Raw genomic sequence first — 19144 nt, forward strand, 5'->3', positions numbered from 1 at the left:
CCATTTTGTGCCCAAAACCCCCTTCTGTCAGTCAAAGCCTTTAACTCAGACGATCAAAGTGACAATGCGTTTTAGTTCATGGGGGCAAAATGACAATGCATTGTAGTTCATGGGGACAAAGTGATGAGTTAACCGTATAAGTTAACGGCTTTGACTGACGAAATGAGGTTTGGGCACAAAATGGTAGTTTATGATGGCAAAGTAGTACAGTTGGCAGTTTATGTGGAGAAAGTGACAAGGTGTTATAGTTCATGGGGGCAAAAAGTAGTTTCCCCTATTAATAATTAATTGCTCATGTGATAGTCAAATTTTCCAACAGTCTCACAAAATACATATATATGAAGCTGATTTATTCATAACCGTTAATGCAACTGCTATACAACCAAGATTTGGAATGACATGACAATAGATATCAGCCTTTGTATCAACAAGGGCTTCTAAAAAATAATAATCAACCACTTATTTTCACTACCACATCATCTCAGTCGTATAGTAGTTTACCAAATGGCATTTCTCGCTTACACTCTGGTAGCAGCTGAAAGGCCATAAATAGGGCATCTGTTCCATTAATAAAAAAATAAAAATATATTATATATTTTTTAAAAAATTATAAAAAATTAAGGGGTAGCTGGCTACCCCGGACCAACCCAGTTCGGGCTGAGGGTGGCTTCGGCCACCCGGGCCTGGGGTGGCCGAATCCACCCCATGGCGCCTTGGGGGTGGCCACCCCCAAGGCCAAATCTTAAAAAATAAAAAATAAAAAAAATAAAAATAAATTGTTTGGCCATTGGGGGTGGTCCGGCCACCCCAAGGGCGAAACGATTTTTTTTTTTTAGTTTGGGTTTAGAGGGTGATTGGACCACCCCTAAGGGCCATGTGGTGGTCCAACCACCCTTGGCCAGCCATTGGGGTGGCTTGAGAGCCACCCCCAGCTAAAATGTGGTGGTCCGGCCACCTCCTATGGCCAAGATGGGGTGGCCAGCCATTCCTTCTTTTTTTTTTTTTTAATTATTTTAATCTAAAATATTATTTTTTTGTAATGAAACATGTGTTCTATTTGTGGCTTTAAGATTTTTAAGAAAAAATCTCAACCATAAACTAGATATTCTCCAATCCATTAAGGACGGGAGAGGATCATATACCTGTAACATGCGGCATATCACAAACTAGCTAATAAAAGTCAACCATTTTCAAAAGACCGAAGCTTCCGGTCAGCATAAATTCTCGTTTTTATGTTTAGAGATTTTTTAAGGCCCCAATAATGTAAAATTATTTTTTTTTTACCATAATTTTACAGCTTTTTATGTACTAAAAGTTCTTTTAAGCTCTTTAACGTAATCTCAAACATACTTTTAAATTTTTATCACATTGGAGCCTTATAATTTTTTTCTTAGAAAAATTTTTATTATATAATTATTAATTGGGGGCCTTTTTTTTTTTTTTTATTTTGAGAATATTAATTGGGGGCTTTAAGCAGCCGCCTAAGTTGCCTAGGGGTGAGTCCGCTTACAAAACAAATATTATGCTCAAAATACACAGCAACAATGATACATAATTATGTCGATCACATTTTTAGCAACAGAAGTCCTAAAAAATAATAATACAGATGTATCTTTTGACCCATGTCTACTAATAGCGTATTAATGGAATATACATGCTTTAGAGATTCTCGATCAGAATTTTATCTTAAATATTCATCCCATCAAAGAATAAGAATAAAACAAAATTAATTATGATTTTGATTTTAGAAAGGACAAAGTTTTCTTTTAGGTTGAAGAAATTTTCTTCAACCTAATCTATAAAAGTGACATGTGTTCATTGAACAAATGAAATGCACATATTTTTTTAATAGTAAAGATAAAATTGAAATAAATTTTATTAAAAACTCATGTACATCTCACATATTATTAAAAAAATAGATACATATCACTTTTATAAAATAAGTTAAAAGAAATTTCTTCAACCCAGAAAAACTTTGTCCTTGATCAAACACTTGTAATTATGTTTAATTTAAATCGCAAAAATATCTAGCGGCATATGGGAGGAATTTCTTACACACAAACATCTCCTAGGTGGCCTTCAAGGAATCCCAGGAATCACATACCAGCAACTTGTGGGGTCCCAGATTCGATTCTTGAACTTTCTTCAAACAAAAACAAAAGGAAAAACAAAAAGGAACAAATAATTTGCGGTTAGAGGCGCGGGGAAGGCGAAGCAAAATGTGAGCCACAAATAACGGTCACCTAATTCGTTATTCATTAACCATAAGGAATTCGTTAATAATATATTATAAAAGGAAACTATTATTATTATTATAATAATATATTATCCAGAATAAATTATTCGCCACAGGGGTCGTTGCAGAGTCAGTGACCCAACCAACCTCCATGACCAAGCAATGGCTCTAACGCCTTCTTCTTCATCCCATACTCTCCTCCAATTTCCGCTCCCCACTCACTCCACAACCACTCACTGCTTCCTCTTCTCCGACCTCACCGTCAGCTCTAGCCTTTTCCGGTCGCCATGGGCACCGTCGCTGCTTTCGTCGTGCCGGAGCAAGATCTCTGCGATTTCTCCGATCGTAGTATCCAGGGCGAAATGCTCTGCGAAATCTACGGCGGAGGAGGACCTGTTGTCGGAACCGGAAACCCTAGCTTCCGGTGGTGGCGACGACGACGACGATGCGAAGGTCCAGGACCAGAGCTCGCTGGCTGCCAGTAGACCTATTGGTTCGCCGAGAGTCGCGACTTCGCTGAGTGAATCTCTCTCCCTCGGGATTCGCGAGCCGGTTTACGAGGTCCTTGTTCTTATCTATGTCTTCGCTGCATTTAATTTCTTATTATGAATGTTTCGATTTATCAACATCCAACGATGGTTTTTGGTTTAATTTTCTCCACGTCTGGGCTTCTTTCATAATATTAATATGGCTTACCTCACAGTGGTTTTATATGATTTTCCTTATTCTTGTAAAAGTATTGGTGATCCTACGTCCGGGATTCAGTCTTGTACTTCATCCGTCATACTCTTGTTGTACAAATTACGTTTGAAAATTTCTTATTAAGAAATCTTTTAGTTTTAGAATTTATTTTCGTCGCCTAGCTATAATTTATGCTCACTTTATTTTGTTGACTTAACTGTATAAGTGGAGCACAAAATAGCAAGTTGCATGTCACAGAAACTTTTTTTTTTCTTTTCTTTTCCCTTTTAATTCCCTTTCAAGAGGTGTTATCTCTAACATGAATGTCGTCATTGTTTTGTTTTTCCCTCCCATAGGTGGTAGAAGTGACGTCAAATGGGATAGTATCTACTAGGAAAATTAACAGACGCCAGTTATTGAAATCAAGCGGTAAGGAAATTTTTTTTCCATATATATTTAGAAATGCTATATGTCACACTTTTATCTCACTTTGCTAATGTGGCACTCTCAAGTTGCCCTTGGATCAGCCCTTGTAATGTCTAACAATGTCGAGTAATGCTATATACCATATTAATATCCTACTTTTATCCCACTATGCTGACATGACAGGGTGCAGAGTAGCCTTTGGAAAATTTCCAAGGGCTACTCTGCACCCTGTCATGTCAGCATAAATTTTCCAAGGGCTACTCTGCACCCTGTCATGTCAGCATAGTGAGATAAAAGTAGGATATTTGTGTGGTATATAACATTTCTCTACTCTTTTTCTTTTGTGTGCTTGGATGTAGTACAAGTAATATAATAGTATCTGAATGTCATATCACTGAATTATCCTTCTTCTTTTTCTCCTAAGACTGTTACCATTGCTTACCTCATCTGGATTAGATATTAGTTCTTCTTGTTGTTTCTGTTTGTTGCAACATTAGCTTGTTACTTCCATTGCTCAATAATTTATGATACACAAATACACAGATAAAAACATGCATAACATGTAATGACAATGTTAATTTTCTTATTTTTCTCTGTTGAGTAACTTCATCTTCAGGTCTTCGTCCACGGGATATCCGAAGTGTCGATCCATCGTTGTTTTTAACGAACTCGGTGCCTTCATTGCTGGTATTGTGCCAACTTGTGCCCTACCGTTTAGTAGTAGTTAATATTGTTTTTTTCTTTTCTTTTGTTTTATTTGTTGCGTGATTAATTTGATTTACATTAGGTTTGCCTTTTGACTTGAGTGCTTATACCATATATTGCTTTCTAAGTGAGCTCAATGGTACTAATTCAGAAAAGTTGATTGCGTATATTTCTTTTCATTCTTTCCACCAAAACAGAAGCTGCCGCACTTGAGATTTCTGTATCTCCAACTCCACATGTATAGGAGGTGTGAAATAAAAAATACATGAAGCCATTGGTTTGGTTTCTGATAAATAGCAATTGGTTTGGTTTCTCTTTTTGGTTGCATAAATAATTATTTTTAATTATTCAAGAGAATGATTCTTGACATTGCCCACTTTTTATTTCCAAAGAAACAAAAAGGGAAATAGGAAATGCAAAATATAATTAAATGAATGAGAGAGTATAATGGAGGACAAGGTGGCCATCATAGAAGTTGGGAGTAAAATGTAGACAAACCAGTAATTTTTTTTTTCTTTTTTCTGATAAGTAATAAACTAATCTCATTGAAAGTGTAAGGCGCCCTTAAGCATACAAAAATTATACAAAAGGAACCACCTAACTAGAAAGAGAACTCATTAGACAGAACTAAGAATTTTCTTTTATAATCTGTAGAAGAACAGGTATGCTTTGCGTCGTGGTGATCTGCCTAAAACAGAGGAGGAAGGTATCAAACAGATAAAGTGGGATGTTAAAATGAGGATGTTGGTTAAAGGAAAGTTCAAGAAGACGACAAGGAATGAAATTCTTTGTGGTTTATGGGGTATTGATGGAGTTTTGGTGTGATTCTGCTGTCTCCGAATCTGGTTTTTCTGTTAGTATTGGTTTAGTTGTTTTAGGGGTGTTCTAGTTGCTGTAGTGATTTGCTAAAGTTTTCTTTGTATAGTGCTGATTTGTTTTGTTAATGAAACTTACTCATTCATCCCAAAAAAAAATAAAAAATTAAGGCATAAGGTCAAAATATGGAATGCATCCATGGAAAACTGGTTAGGGTGATATTATTTAACAGAGCTGAACAGTCAAAGATGGATGAAAATGATCAATAAATTGGTCCATATTCATCAAAAAAAAAAAAAAAAAAAAAATTGATCAATAAATTGGTCCCCAGTAATTTCAGCCCTCTTTGCTGAGAAATAGGACTCAGAACTCTTGGTCTATCATTCTTTCTTTCCCCCTTCTGATAGACAGAAGTTCCTATCACTTTTACAAAAATTGGTTTTCTGATCCATATTCTAGGTACGTGAGCATGCTATTCTTCTGAATCTGGGTTCATTGCGAGCTATGGCAATGCAAGAGCGTGTCCTTATTTTTGACTACAACAGGTAATCTTGTCTTCCGGAGCAGTACAATTATTCTTAGACTTCTAATTTTCATTTGATATAGCTTCAGAGTGAACTGACATTGGTGTACTTGTTTCATATTTTGATAACTTGTAGTAAAGGAGGGAAGGCCTTCAGAGAAATCTTGCTGAAAAACGTGAATGGAGGGCCATGTATGCCATTTTCTCTTGAGGTTAGTTTTTCCTTTGTCTCTGTTTTTACATACTAAAACACAACATCACCAGATGCGTGTGGTTCATACTGCACTGCTACAAATTTTCCTCTAATAAGGCAACCTTTACTTTGTAGTGTACTATTTCAATATTTTTCATATATCGGAAGCTACTTTTTTTCTGTTTATTGGTATTATCAATTATCAATGTGAAAAAATGTCTGCTTGGTGAATTCTCCCACAATGTGGATTTAGAGTCGCACATGTTAAACTTTTCTCAAACCCGTTTTTGTACTTGTATTTAGCATTTCCATTGGCATATGTAGAAGAGATAATAGGAGTATACATGAAGAGAGAGATAGAGGCAATGGGAAATGTTTGATCAGATAAGATGAAAAGGTTTTGATGTGGAAGATTTATTTTTTTCTTAGAGAGCAAAATTTTCCTTTTATAAAATCTCTTCTTGAGAATCAAATTGAACAGAGGTGTTATAGCCAGCATGGACCCATAAAAATTAGCTAGAGGAACTTTTAGACATTATGGGTTGCAACAATGGTTAGTGACCTCTTAAATACGTAGTAGGTCTTCTCTTGTACTTTTCGTGTATGTGTCTTCCTTTTTTTCTTCAATAAATTATTATTCATAAAAAAATAAAAAATAAAAAATAAAAAATAAAAAAAAGAAAAAAGAAGTCTTGAGTGAGTTTGTCTTTGAATCCAGTTATGGAGAATGTCACTCAAAGAAAGAATATCATAATAAATTACATTTTCTAGCCTTTATGCTTATTCATCTCAATTTTCTAAATCCTAGTTAAAGTTGTGAATAAACTTGTTAGTTCTTATAATCAAGATTAGGGGGATGAAAAGGCAGAGGACCTCATGGATCAGGAGAATTGCACGGTCCCCCAAGGAATGTTGCCTTTTCTGGAAAGTTCTGTAGAGGCTTCCAATAGAACCTAAGTTGTAGCATGCACTTGCACTTATATCTAGCAAATTGTATTCCGTTCCCTCCACCAGATGTAATCTTTCATGAGATTCTCTCTCTCTCTCTCTCTTTCTCTCTGAATTAGGTAAAGATAATAAAGTCATGCCATTCATATACCTGCTGTTTCAATTTGAACATAATTGCGAAGAGAGCATTTATTGATATTAAGATAGTAAAGACTTTATGATCATGCATATACATCCAATATCCATGGCAATGGGTATGAAATTGAAATCATATTTGCATTTGTATTATAACATTGTTCAACTTCAGTAAAACTGAACTTATGCATTACAGATCTCATTGGTAACCATATGATTATATTAAGTCTTGAAGAGAACTTTTTTGTTGTACTTTTAGGTTGTTGAAGCGGCATTGCTTTCACGCATACAGCATTTGGAGCAGAAATTAATCAATTTAGAACCTCGAGTGAGTATGGGAACATAGTGAGTATACTTTTGTTTTTCCCCCTTTTTTCTTCCTTTTGGCTCCTCTTTGTGAGCGTGTTTGGTTCTGGAAAGAAGTTGTTCTAAAACTTGGAAGTGCTTGTACTAAAACTACAGATTAGTAGAAATTGGGTTTAACGAATCTCTTTGAGACATTGTATGCCCTGTTGTTGGTGCAATGTCCCCAACTCATAATAGAATTCTGAAGTATTTTGGGAAGTGCGTTTGAGTACAAATGCTTTCTGGATTAATTCTTGAACTATACAAGCTTCAATATTAGGATAAGAATTTGCAGATACAATTATGTCTTGTTTCTTCATTGTAGAGATGATGATGCAGGATAAGGAAAGAATATTTAGTCTTTGGATTTATTTAGCTTTTATTAATTATTTAGGTCATTAGTATTTACTTCATTTGATTTTAAGAGTCAATGTTATTTTGTAATTCAATAACGGGCTTGGCCTAAAGTTAGTCAAATTGGAGTTAGGGTTTTGTTAGAGTCTAATTTAAGTTTTCTTTTGTACTCCTATGGAGACAACTTATGATCATTGAAAAACAGATGTTTTCTTTGAGGTGTGACTCTTCTCTTTTGGTAGTGAGACTCTGGTCCAACCTATTCTTGTTATTTTGATGAGACTCTGAATTAACACAAGATTTATCTTTATTTTTCTTTGCTGTCTATTGTTTTCCCTTCTGTCCTGCGTCAGATGAATGTGTCACTCTCTCTCAATCACTCACTTTCCTGTGGAAATGTTATCAGTAATTTGCTATTTGCTTCAGGTACAAGCTCTACTTGAGGTTTTACCGAACCGATTAACTGGTGACATATTGGAGGAACTTCGTACGAGCAAGCAAACCTTGGTATTATGGAATTAACTCTAAATGGCTTGCATTTGTTTAGTGCATTCAAAAGCAAATGCTCTTATTTTATATACCTTTTTTTTTTTTTTGGTGGAAGGTTGAATTGGGTTCAAGGGCAGGGGCTCTCAGACAAATGCTGCTTGATCTTCTAGAGGACCCTCATGAAATACGCCGTATATGTATTATGGGAAGAAACTGCACGCTTAAGAAAGGAAATGATGACATGGAATGCTCTGTACCCTTAGAGAAGCAGATTGCTGAGGGTAAGCTATGCGAAGGTTTCTTTCTTCTTGACTTCTCAATAAAAATGGTTTGGTAATTGGTACACATCAAAATTCATAAATATTGATTTTTATTCCATTTGATCTTGCTATATGCAGAAGAGGAGGAAGAAATTGAGATGCTGCTGGAAAATTATCTTCAAAGGTTATTTCTTGGTCCATTTCTAGTGCATGTGAAGCATGTTTGGTCTATGTGGTACACTGATACCACAAATTAATATGCTTCTTGCATATCATTTTGGATTCCTTTACTTTCACATTTATCATTACTTTCTCATGAAGAGAGATGCTGGCTTAGAATCCATGTTTTGCTCTAGAAAGTCATTGGTTGCCTTGCTCTAGAATCAAGCGTTATTGATTAGTGAGGCTAATTTTTTTACTTATTACTGCAACTGCAGATGTGAATCTTGTCATGGTCAGGCTGAAAGGCTTCTTGACTCTGCAAAGGAAATGGAAGATTCAATTGCTGTCAGTTTGAGGTCTGGTGGACTGGTTTTAATTTTCATGATTTATTTATAATCTGTACAATGTCCTCCAATTGCTTCTATTGATCAGTTCTCGGAGGCTTGAGGTTAGCAGAGTGGAATTGCTTCTCCAGGTTGGGACATTTTGTGTGGCAGTTGGAGCTCTAGTTGCAGGTATGCCTTCCACTGGAACAAAACAAATCTCATGCTTACAATATGCATTACATTGTGCTTTGTATATAGTTGATACATCATTTGACCACCTAGGAACTTGCCTTGTATGATAAAACCTTTCCATGAACTTCTGTTCTACAAACCTTTTTTTTCTTTTTACTCGGTACTAAGACTAGAAGGCACCTCTCTTATAGGTTGTCAGACTGACAAGTGTAATTAGCATATAAGTATCAATAGTATGACCCTTTGTGTTAACAATTAGGTGATAAGAATAATGCTGACTACTCGAAACAAGGTGGTGAAGTTCGAAACCGTTCTTGACCAATTAGATTTTGCAAGAAAGGTGTGCCACCCTTGTACACCAAAAGTATACAAGAGTAACACTAGAAAAATAGCATCTAAAGTTTAGCAGCTCTTGAAAATCCAACATTTGAAAAAGAAAATCGCTGCAATCCAACCATAGAGCATTCTAATTAATAGAAGTTTCAGATCCAAGGTCGAAAGTTCATGTCCCTCAGACGTGAAAGTATTACATTCTCTCCAAATATACCACATAAGCAAGGGTACATATTCCAGATCATGACATTTTTTATGTCTTCCAAAATGTCCTCTGCCTACAAGTCAGCAACTCCAACACTGAGCAAGTCATGACCTGCATTACCCCCAAACTGTAATAAACAAGTGAACAAAGTTCCCTCGCATCTTGCATTTTTAAACAATGATAATGTCTAGTGAAAGTTGGGGCTTGGTATTATCAAAAGAAAACTGAAGCTTGAGTTGTTTATCAACCCCTCTGATAGTCTGATGTCATCAATGGTGGTAACCTTGAATCCTTGTTTGCCCAATAAGAGAACAAGGAATGGACTAATTTCTAATTCATTCTCCATAGAAATTTAGGCATTATTTATTTATCTTTTGAAATATTTTGACTGCAAAAATGATCATATCACAAAAAATTTGGAGTAATCTGAATGAGAAACAAATTATGATACTATGGTCATTGATTGAAAATCTTTTGACGTCAAAGCATTATGAATCTAATTGCACTTAAAGCCATGAAAGAATTACTTAAATTAAATGCTTCCAAATAATTCATATGCATTTGCCAGCCAAATTGTTGAATTTTAAAGTGGGATGGTCCGTGCAATGTCACGCATTATGTCCTTGTCAAGACATCGTTTACTGGCTGCAGGTATTTTTGGCATGAACTTGAAGTCCTATATTGAAGAACATGTGGTACGTGTCTCCCTAAAGTCGAAACACTTGCCGTCTTTTAAGTATATGAGTCACTTCCCATTTGCCTTGGATTCATTACCACTTGAGCATGTTACCACAACCTTACTGTTTGAGTTTATGCAGTTTGCGTTTTGGCTAACAACAGCTGGGATAATTTTTGGTGCTGTTGTCGCTTTTTTCCTTATGTACTCCTATCTCAAGACAAGGAAGATACTGTAAGTAGTAAATTCTTCCGGTGCGTAGGTGTAGATTCAATTCCTTTGTGCAAAGTAGTGTTAGAAAAAATCGCTTTAGTAGGATAATCCTCAAGTCTGCCGTAAGGAGGCATTTACCATCAAGTGGATGACATTAAAACAAATTTCAATTGTTTGAAGGGTTAAAAGTTGCTCAAAGCAAATTTAAGCCTACGAGATGAAAATCCTTTTTTCACTTATGAATCCATGGGCCCTAATCACATCTCACCCATTTTACAGGTGAAATTTCGTCAAAGAGCATTTGGTTCGGTTCCAGCTAATTGGTAAATTATACAAGAGGGTCCTGTATTCTTCTCATCACGCTTCGTATAATTTTCATTAAAGATTATTGGTTGGCTGTATGAACTTTCATAAATAGTTCCTCAATTGCTCCAGATACTGGCAGTGTTGAAGGTCTCGTCAGTTTCTGAGCCATTTGTTTATCCGACAAGTAAGTTGCATGAGCATTTTGTACATGGAACTAGCATTATTTCCTGAAATGATTATTGAATTGAGATGGGAGTGGCACTATGAAGCGAATGTGACAAAAACCTATAAAATGAAAGTAGAAACATCCATCTTCTGATGCCTTTGTTTTACCGTTGAAATCCATGGCTGATTGAACAACTACAGGATTAGCAGTAACTCGTGTTAGGTCAGGAAGATGAAGGTCAATATAGGCTGGAAGAAAGACCCAAGCGTTATTTCTGAATCCTGGTGGTTTTATTTAGTTTAGGCAGCATGAGTCGATGCCTTCCTTTATTTGACAATCCTTTGATATAGAGCGTTCACTATGCGGTTACTATTATGGAGGTAAGCCTTTTTGTTTTCTTCTTTTCCCCTCTCTTCCTCTCTTCATTACTGTAATTCATCCCTAGCACAACCTATCACTCAGCCGCCAAGCTTGTAAATTTGTAATATATATATATATATATATATATATATATATATATATATATATATATATATCCAGGTGATCAATCATATCAACTCATCAAGTAATTCGAAGCCGTCCTTCTCTTATGTAACTTTGAGTTGTCACGACTGAAATGATATATTTCTTTTATAAACTTTAACAACATAAAAATTGAAAATGGAAAAATAATAATAATAATTAGAAGAAAAAAAGAAGCGTGGCACGCTACCACACAATTTTTTCCAACCAAAATCCTCGCATCCTTTGCTCATATTATGTGTTCCCTACAACTGCTTAATAACAACCCGGTAACCTGAGAATTATGCTTTATTAAACGGAGGTCATTAATTCGAATCTCTTTTCTCGTTTTTTCTCTCTTTGTGCGGACATGTCAAAAATAAAAAATAAAACCCCGATAACATCCTTTCCTCATTTTTTGTGTAGATCCTGATCGTTCTCTTATTATTGACATTGTAACCCTTGTCGCTATTGGTTGCTTTAATTTTACTACTATGGTTACCATTGGAGCCATAATTGGCATCTTTGCTGAAGATGAATATTAGAGTAATTCTATAAATCACTCTTGTGTCACGCTTTAAGAATGGAGTAATTTTTAAAATCACAATTTCATCAAAATTCAATAATGATCAATCATAAGGCAAATTGTGATTTTAGAAGTCGCACAATTCTTGAAGTGACTTCTAACATTACTCTGAATATTAGGTGTGCTTTCTTGTCGAGTGAGATTTTGGGCTTTAGTTGCCTTATGCAGGCCTATAGTGCTTTGGTAGTTGTTTTGGACTTCATTTTTTTTTTTAACGAACCCAAACCCAAGTAATTGTTCATAAAATTAAATAATAATAATAATGAACACATGTCGCAATATTAAGGGCGATGATGTGGAATTCTATTAGTTGGGGCTGACAGAATCTAACAGAGGTATTAAGTTAGTCTTTTCCCATAAGTCGGGTATCATTTATGATAGGATCTGAACCTCAGGTAAAAAAAAAAATGCAAACCCAGATACTAATAAAATATGTAATCCTTTTTTTAACAAACTCAAACCCAAGTAATTTTTTATACAATAATCGAAAAGTAATCCTACAAATATAAAGCAACCACTCATAAGGTCCAAGATCTAGACTTGTTACTCAAATTTCAATAATAAAATTACTACGTAGTCCCCACATGCATAGCCAAATAAAACACCAATCACCTCGGCGGTTTTGTCAACTAACAAAAGCAACTAAAAAAAAAAAAACACATTCCGACAATTCATCCTACCAAACAACAAAAGTATTATGCAATTATAATATCAAACCCAAGTAGTAATACAATCATAGTGTATAAATTAGATCACAAGGGAAAAATTCATAGTGTTGTGGAGAAGAAGAAGAAGAAGAATAAACAACTAATAGTGGACTTTCTATTGATACCATGGAAATATATAAAAATGGAAATGTATTATTTTACAATATAGGAGAAAATTGATAAGCATGTTATTTTGCTTATGGGTGTGTGCATCCGTTTCCGTAAGGCTGAGATTCCACATGGAAGCCACATCTCAAATGAGCTCCAAATAACAATCTAGTAAACAATATACAAGATAAATGTGGACATTCTTGTGTGTCATTTCGAAGCAAATTTTTTTTGCATTTCTTCGTAATGCGTCGATTTTTGATTTCATATAGTATTTCTGAAAAACGATCTTTCGGCCGTGTCATCACGCATTCAAGGAAATTAAAATTAACACACGCCACCAATATAATGCGTGAGTGTATTCGTTTACATAATTCAACTGTGTTATCATAGCAATGTCGTCTATGATCTTTATCAGCTTGAGAGGATTGAAGAAGACGAATGTGAAATGAAGTGGGACGAAGAGAGGGAGAGGTAAGAACCTTGGCCTGAGCTTCAAATACTGCAAGGATAATTATTTCCGTCATCAAAATAATAAGTTTTCGCAGAGATTTCTTGGCCATTGTTTCCTAAGACTACTCAAAAACTTTTCTTGTTTGGAAGTTAAATAGAGAAACAATATATAAGGATTAGACCTTATATCATTATCACAATCGCGTGGCTTGACACCATATGACGAAAGGTATTTTCATTCATACGATGACATTTTTTTTAATTACTAAAGCTCTTCTTATTCAAAAAGAGCTACTTTAAGGGTTATGACTTTAGAAATATATAATATTCAAGTTAACCAATTGTTGGTTCATGTAATATATTTTGGCTATGGACAAAAGATTTTGCAAATTTATTTACGCAATTAATACGTGATTCTTGACAAAATTTAAGTAAACTCATGAAAAAGAGCAATTTTAAAGAAGTGAAGAATGAGCATCCATTACATGCAAGATATTAGATCAAAGCCTCCAATTAAATGGTAACTTGAAAAAACTATTGGTTTGAAAATATTGATAGGCATGTAATACTAGAGTATATGTTTATATGAAGTGCAAATAATCATATCATACATTTATGAAAAAAAAATACTATAAATAATTTGCTGGGGAGAGAAACTAAACATACTATGACACTACTTCTAGCCCTAAAACTTAAGCTAATGGGCTTATGTATATTAACCACTCTTTATATATATATATATATATATATATATATATATATATATAACAATGTGGGACACAAACTTTACAAGTGTATACACACCAAATCTCTCCTCACTTATGAGTCTTTTCTACATTGACACTCATACCAGCAGCAAACATGAGCTCTAATACCAATTGTTGGGGATAGAAATACCAAGGAAGTCAAACAATAGTAAATTAATATATATATTAAAACACCACTTCTAGCCCAAAAGCCTAAGCTAATGGGCTTGGGTCTACTTATGTATATTAACCACTTTTTTTCTTTATACTTTATCAATGTGAGACATAAACCTCACAAGTGTATATACAACATAATTAAAGTTACAAATAAAAGTGACTTATGAGAATGTTATATCTATAACAAAAGAAAACTTATAAAAGTAATAAAAAAAAACAAATCTTTCAAATTATGGAAGGACATTTGAAACCCCAATAGGATAAAAACTTTAGCGAAGGCAAAATTAATTGTTATTTGCTTAGATAAACCTTTGAAGCACCTTAATAACCTTTATTGATTTTTAATTATCTCTGACGACAATATAAATTTTATAAGCCTTTATGAGAAAAAAAATCATTGTTAAATCTTTACGATTTACATCATTACTTTTTTAAAAATATATATAGAAATTTGAGATCATTAAAGAAAAAAATTAAAATGACCACATTTAGAGCATAAACAGGATTATATTTTCATTAAAAATAGATGATTATTCAGGATAGTTCTAATAATACAATGGCCATGTGAGTCTCCACCATCTTGCTTCACATTGACATATGAAATGTTAACTTTGCACTCCTTATGAGATGTTAATTGGTCAATTTGTGTTTTAAGCATGTCATAGTATTTTAAAGGTAACTTTTCTTAAAGAATTTTAGATAAATGTTATATACACTTCCAAGTACTCACTCTTTGACATGATAACGAAATCACCATTGGATCATTGAATTCTACAAGTTCTTTCATTTAATGGTAATTTTTACTATCACGTCAATGAGTGAGTACTTGGGAGTATGTGTAAATGAAGTTTTTGGCAAATGAAGAGTTAGTCAAGATAACAAATTTTTGGCAAATTATATTTGTTGTACATGCACTTGTGAGGTTTATGTTCCACATTGAGAAAGTATAAAGAATAAGACAAGTTAATATACCTAAGTCGACTCAAGCTCATTAGTTTAAGCTTTTGGGATAGAAGTGATGTCATAAAATGTATATTAATTTACTACTGTTTGACTCCCTTGGTGCATAGGTAGGTTAGCTTCCGCTACTACTGATATGAGTGTCTTGGTTTGACTCCGGTAAAAAAGTGGTTTCTCTTGGAATAATTAGCGTAACACTCTTTGTGTGTGAGGGGAGTTTGGTCAATGTGATAGAGACTTACAAGTGAGGGGAGATTTGTTGTGCATGCACTTGTAAGATTTGTGTCTCACATTAATAACTTATAAAGAATAAAAGTGGTTAATATACCTAAGTCGACCCAAGCTCATTAGCTTAGGATTCCTTGTGCATGCACTTGACTTCCTTGGCTCTTCTCTCCCTAACAATATTTTTCATTTTTTTTTTCCTAGGTCACAGGAAAGCTATAAGTAATTAAGAAGTAATTTTTGACAATAAATTTGTGTATTCCTTGAGGATTTCAACTGGTATTTCTTCAAACAAGTAAAATGCATAATCTATTGGTTTTAGAATACTCATTTTTGGAAAAAATTAAAATTAAAATTTGACAGTGTGTTACTTTAGCATTCATTGGCTCGATCACTAGTAATAGTAAGCAGGTGGGAAAACTATTTTTCTTGTTGGATAGCTTGGGATATGGCTATGTCGGATTTCGATATATGCCCAGTCTAAGAATACTAATTCTTGGCAAATGAAAATTTGACAATTTTTTACTTAGAGACTTTATAAAAATAATGTCTCTTGAATTAGATCACGGGCTTCCATAAAAGCTTAAGCAATTAAAAGGTAATTTTGGGTAGTAAACAAGTAAATTGGTATTGTTTAAACAAGTAAAGAGGTAAAATCCATTAATTAATAGGTCTAAGATTACTTACGTACTTTTGGCAAATTAAATTTGATAAATTTTTACTTTAGAGGATTTGTTTTTAAAGTAATGCCTCTTGAACTAGAGCAAAGCAATTATGAAGTAATTTTTGGCAATAAACTTGTGTATTCTCTGAATATTTAATTGCTATTTGTTTAAACAAGTGATGTATAATAATCAATTGCAATTGGTCTAAGAATACAGATTTTTAGCAAATTTAATTTGACATTTTTTTATGGCACCGGAGCATCCTAGGTTGTTTAATGAAATATTATGTGTCTTGTGCGGACATGTCAAAATATATATATATATATATATATATATATATGGGAAAATTACTTTTTACCCCCCTAAAGTTGGTAGCGATTTTCAATTCGAACACTAAAGTTTCAATTTTTGCAATCCATCCCCCCTAAAGTTCCAAATTTTTGCAATTTGATCAATTGTATCCAAAACTTCCCATATTGCCCCTAATTTTTATTTATTTTTATTTTTATAAAAAAAATTTAAAAAAATTTCGAGGTGGCCGTAGCCAACCCTTTGGCATTTTTGTACTCCCAAATTTGTTTTTTTTTTTTCATAAAAAAATATAAAAATAAAAATAAAAATCAGGGGTAATATGGGAATTTTGAGATAATATTGGTCGAATTGAAAAAAATTGGAACTTTGTAGGAGTGGATTGCAAAAATTGAAACTTTGATGTTCGAATTAAAAAACGCTGTCAACTTTAGGGGGTAAACTGTAACTTTCCATATATATATATATGAGTCATTGGAGAGTAAAAAAGAAAAAAAGCAATAGTAAAACATCGGAGAGTAAATTAAGACTTGATACTTGATTGCCAAAATAAATTTAATTTTTTTGTTTGCTATAATATATCTTATAGCCTTAGTTGACGACATGATCGTGGCTATTACCCTTGGACAGGGGCGGAGTGAGAGGGGGTTGATTTGCCCCCTCTCAACTCCCAAAAGTTTCTCTTATCATGGTATATTTTTTCTTCATTTCTTGGTTGCCCACCATCAGTTACTCATAAAAGGGCAACTACATTACACGAGAATTTTAAAAAAAAATTGTTAAATTTTATTGAATTGTTTATTGTTTCGTTAGTTGTATTATTTATATTTTTAACCAATTTTTGTTTAAATTTGTTTTTTAATTTTGACCGCTTTAAACTAAAATCTTAGCTCCACCATTGCCTTTGGTCCTTAGAAAAGAATTTATACAAATAAATTTCTAGTAACTCTCACTTCAAAAGTTATAATAATCAGGGTGCTACATGAATTCTTATTATACAGTCGATATAACCAATTAAATTGGGCATTACAAAAAGGTTTAAATAATGGTGGTTATCTAATTAACACATATGATGAAAATATATATATATATTAAAAAAAATTTGAGGTAATAATATCCTATGTGGTCATTTTTTTTAAAAAAAAATGGTATTTTTCTTCAGAAAATGGTCATTTTTTTAATATAAAAAAATGGTCATTATTATGAAGAAAAAGACTATTTGTTTTTTTTTAAAAAAAAAAAAACAAAAACAAATAAAAAAAGACCACATAGAATGTTATTACTTTTTCAAAAAAAAAATTATTTTTTATTTTGTTTTTTTTTTTTTTTTTTTTAAAATGATCCGATAAGAAAAAAGTTTAACCAAAATTGTGTCAAAAAGTTGTCTCTATTATTTCTCACACAAAGAATTACGTGGTTCGGTAGTCCAACTGAGCAGCAGCCAAGTCAAGGTCTTTCTCTCCCTCAATATATAATTCTGACCTACGTCCATAGAATAAAGCTCAAATGGCTATATTTTGCTGTAAAATTTACAAAACATAAAGTTCATATTTATAGGAGAATTGTGGTAGGTGAGAATAATACAAGTTGGAAAGCTTCTTCAACATTAGCGCGTACGCAGTGGATTACAATCTCACATGAGCTTGATGATGATGCATCATTATGCTGAAAACTCCCAGCAATTCCTTCATCATGTTTTCTCTTGCTTGCGCCCCTTACATCATCCATAAAGTGATTGTTCCTTCCATGCACATTTATGTAGAAACTCCTAAATGATGATATTGAATGCCATGGTAACATACATGTCATCCCATTTCCATAGATCATAGCATCATAATCAAGAATATGATTACGATGATGGTGCCACTGCCACCAAGGGGAGAAAAACTAAATAAAAAAATAAAAATTGTAATCTATAGGATCGAAAATTGGCGTTACCTTATAACTTTGATATTATGAAAGAAAAGATAATGCAATGGTTGGATAATTAATTATAAAGCGGAATAAATAAAATAGACACAAAGAATCACGTAATTCGGTATATGACTTACGTCCACAAGATAAAGCAATCCCAAAAAACTATATTTTGCTCTTATTTCTTTGATAAAATTTACAATACATAAAGCTCCTATTTATAGGAGAATTGTGGTAGGTGAGAATAATATAAATATGGAGATAGTATCATATTTAAATACAATCAAATATCTAAAACCAAATACCCTAATATATGCTAACATTACCAATGAGATGGTAGATTTATTTATCTTTTATATTGTTCATCATTTGTCTTGCATCATTTGCCTTATTAAAAATATAATTTTTAGGGAATTTTAAAATTTTGTAGGGGTTGAAGCCTCCCAAGCAATAGCTTGGGTCCGCCCCGAGTAAAACTCGCAATTTAGTTTAAATGAAAGTATAGTCATAGTGTATACGAGTTAGTGTGCGTTTAGGTTTAATCCCTATCAAAAATAGGTTTAACTCCTCGTTCATAATTTGAGCCTTCTAAAAAGGAAATTGTGGTTTCCTCCTACCCTCTCCCATCCTACTCCTCCTTTGTCTTTTTACGTCAAAAGGTTAGAGGCTCTGTTTTGACATAATTATTTTATTGTACTTTATATGTTAGTAGCCCATTTTAGAGTTTCCTCCTAGGCCCTTGACAAATCTCCCATTCATGCCACTAGTTTTGATAGGTGTCTGCTTTAATTTTATAATTATTTTTATTGTTGCAAGCGGAAACTCGCTTATTTCAACTTTTGCCTCGCTAAGTCGTGGATTACACATGGCCCTATGAGACGATATGTACTTGTGGAGGATATAGAAGGTCATCTTTGACGAGTTAGACTCATAGTAGTTGCAGAGCATGTGGGATAGCGATGATGACACATGTAGCGAGATGGTCGAGATTATTTATCTGATTTATCTTATTAAGACCTCTGATTTATCTTATTAAGACCAGGCCTTGATATTAGATGTTTATTTGGGATTTTTAATATGCTTGGAGTTCTATACTTAGTGAT

At 33.6% G+C, this 19144-nt stretch overlaps 1 protein-coding gene across 5 annotated transcripts; it reads left to right on the forward strand.

The window, feature by feature from the left end:
- Positions 1 to 2342: 2342 nt before the first annotated feature.
- Positions 2343 to 11216, forward strand: MGT10 (magnesium (Mg) transporter 10). Of its 5 annotated transcripts, XR_009438357.2 has the most exons (16): positions 2343 to 2797; positions 3274 to 3346; positions 3960 to 4030; positions 5324 to 5409; positions 5524 to 5599; positions 6923 to 6991; positions 7789 to 7869; positions 7967 to 8132; positions 8250 to 8295; positions 8549 to 8629; positions 8706 to 8788; positions 9981 to 10024; positions 10148 to 10239; positions 10498 to 10541; positions 10654 to 10708; positions 10891 to 11216. XR_009438357.2 is itself a non-coding variant. In XM_059574618.2 (15 exons), the coding sequence occupies exons 1-14, from the start codon at positions 2399 to 2401 to the stop codon at positions 10499 to 10501; spliced, it is 1371 nt and encodes a 456-aa protein (XP_059430601.2). In that variant the 5' UTR covers positions 2343 to 2398; the 3' UTR covers positions 10502 to 10541; positions 10654 to 10847. The 5 variants fall into 5 exon arrangements, 3 of the variants coding, with proteins under 3 accessions (XP_059430601.2, XP_059430600.2, XP_088375464.1); XR_009438356.2 differs by having other exon boundaries at positions 10498 to 10708; positions 10891 to 11215; XM_059574618.2 differs by lacking the exon at positions 10891 to 11216 and having other exon boundaries at positions 10654 to 10847.
- Positions 11217 to 19144: the final 7928 nt, after the last annotated feature.

This window comes from Corylus avellana, chromosome 8, assembly GCF_965113065.1.
Source record: "Corylus avellana chromosome 8, dhCorAvel1.hap1.2, whole genome shotgun sequence".
Lineage (NCBI taxonomy): Eukaryota > Viridiplantae > Streptophyta > Magnoliopsida > Fagales > Betulaceae > Corylus > Corylus avellana.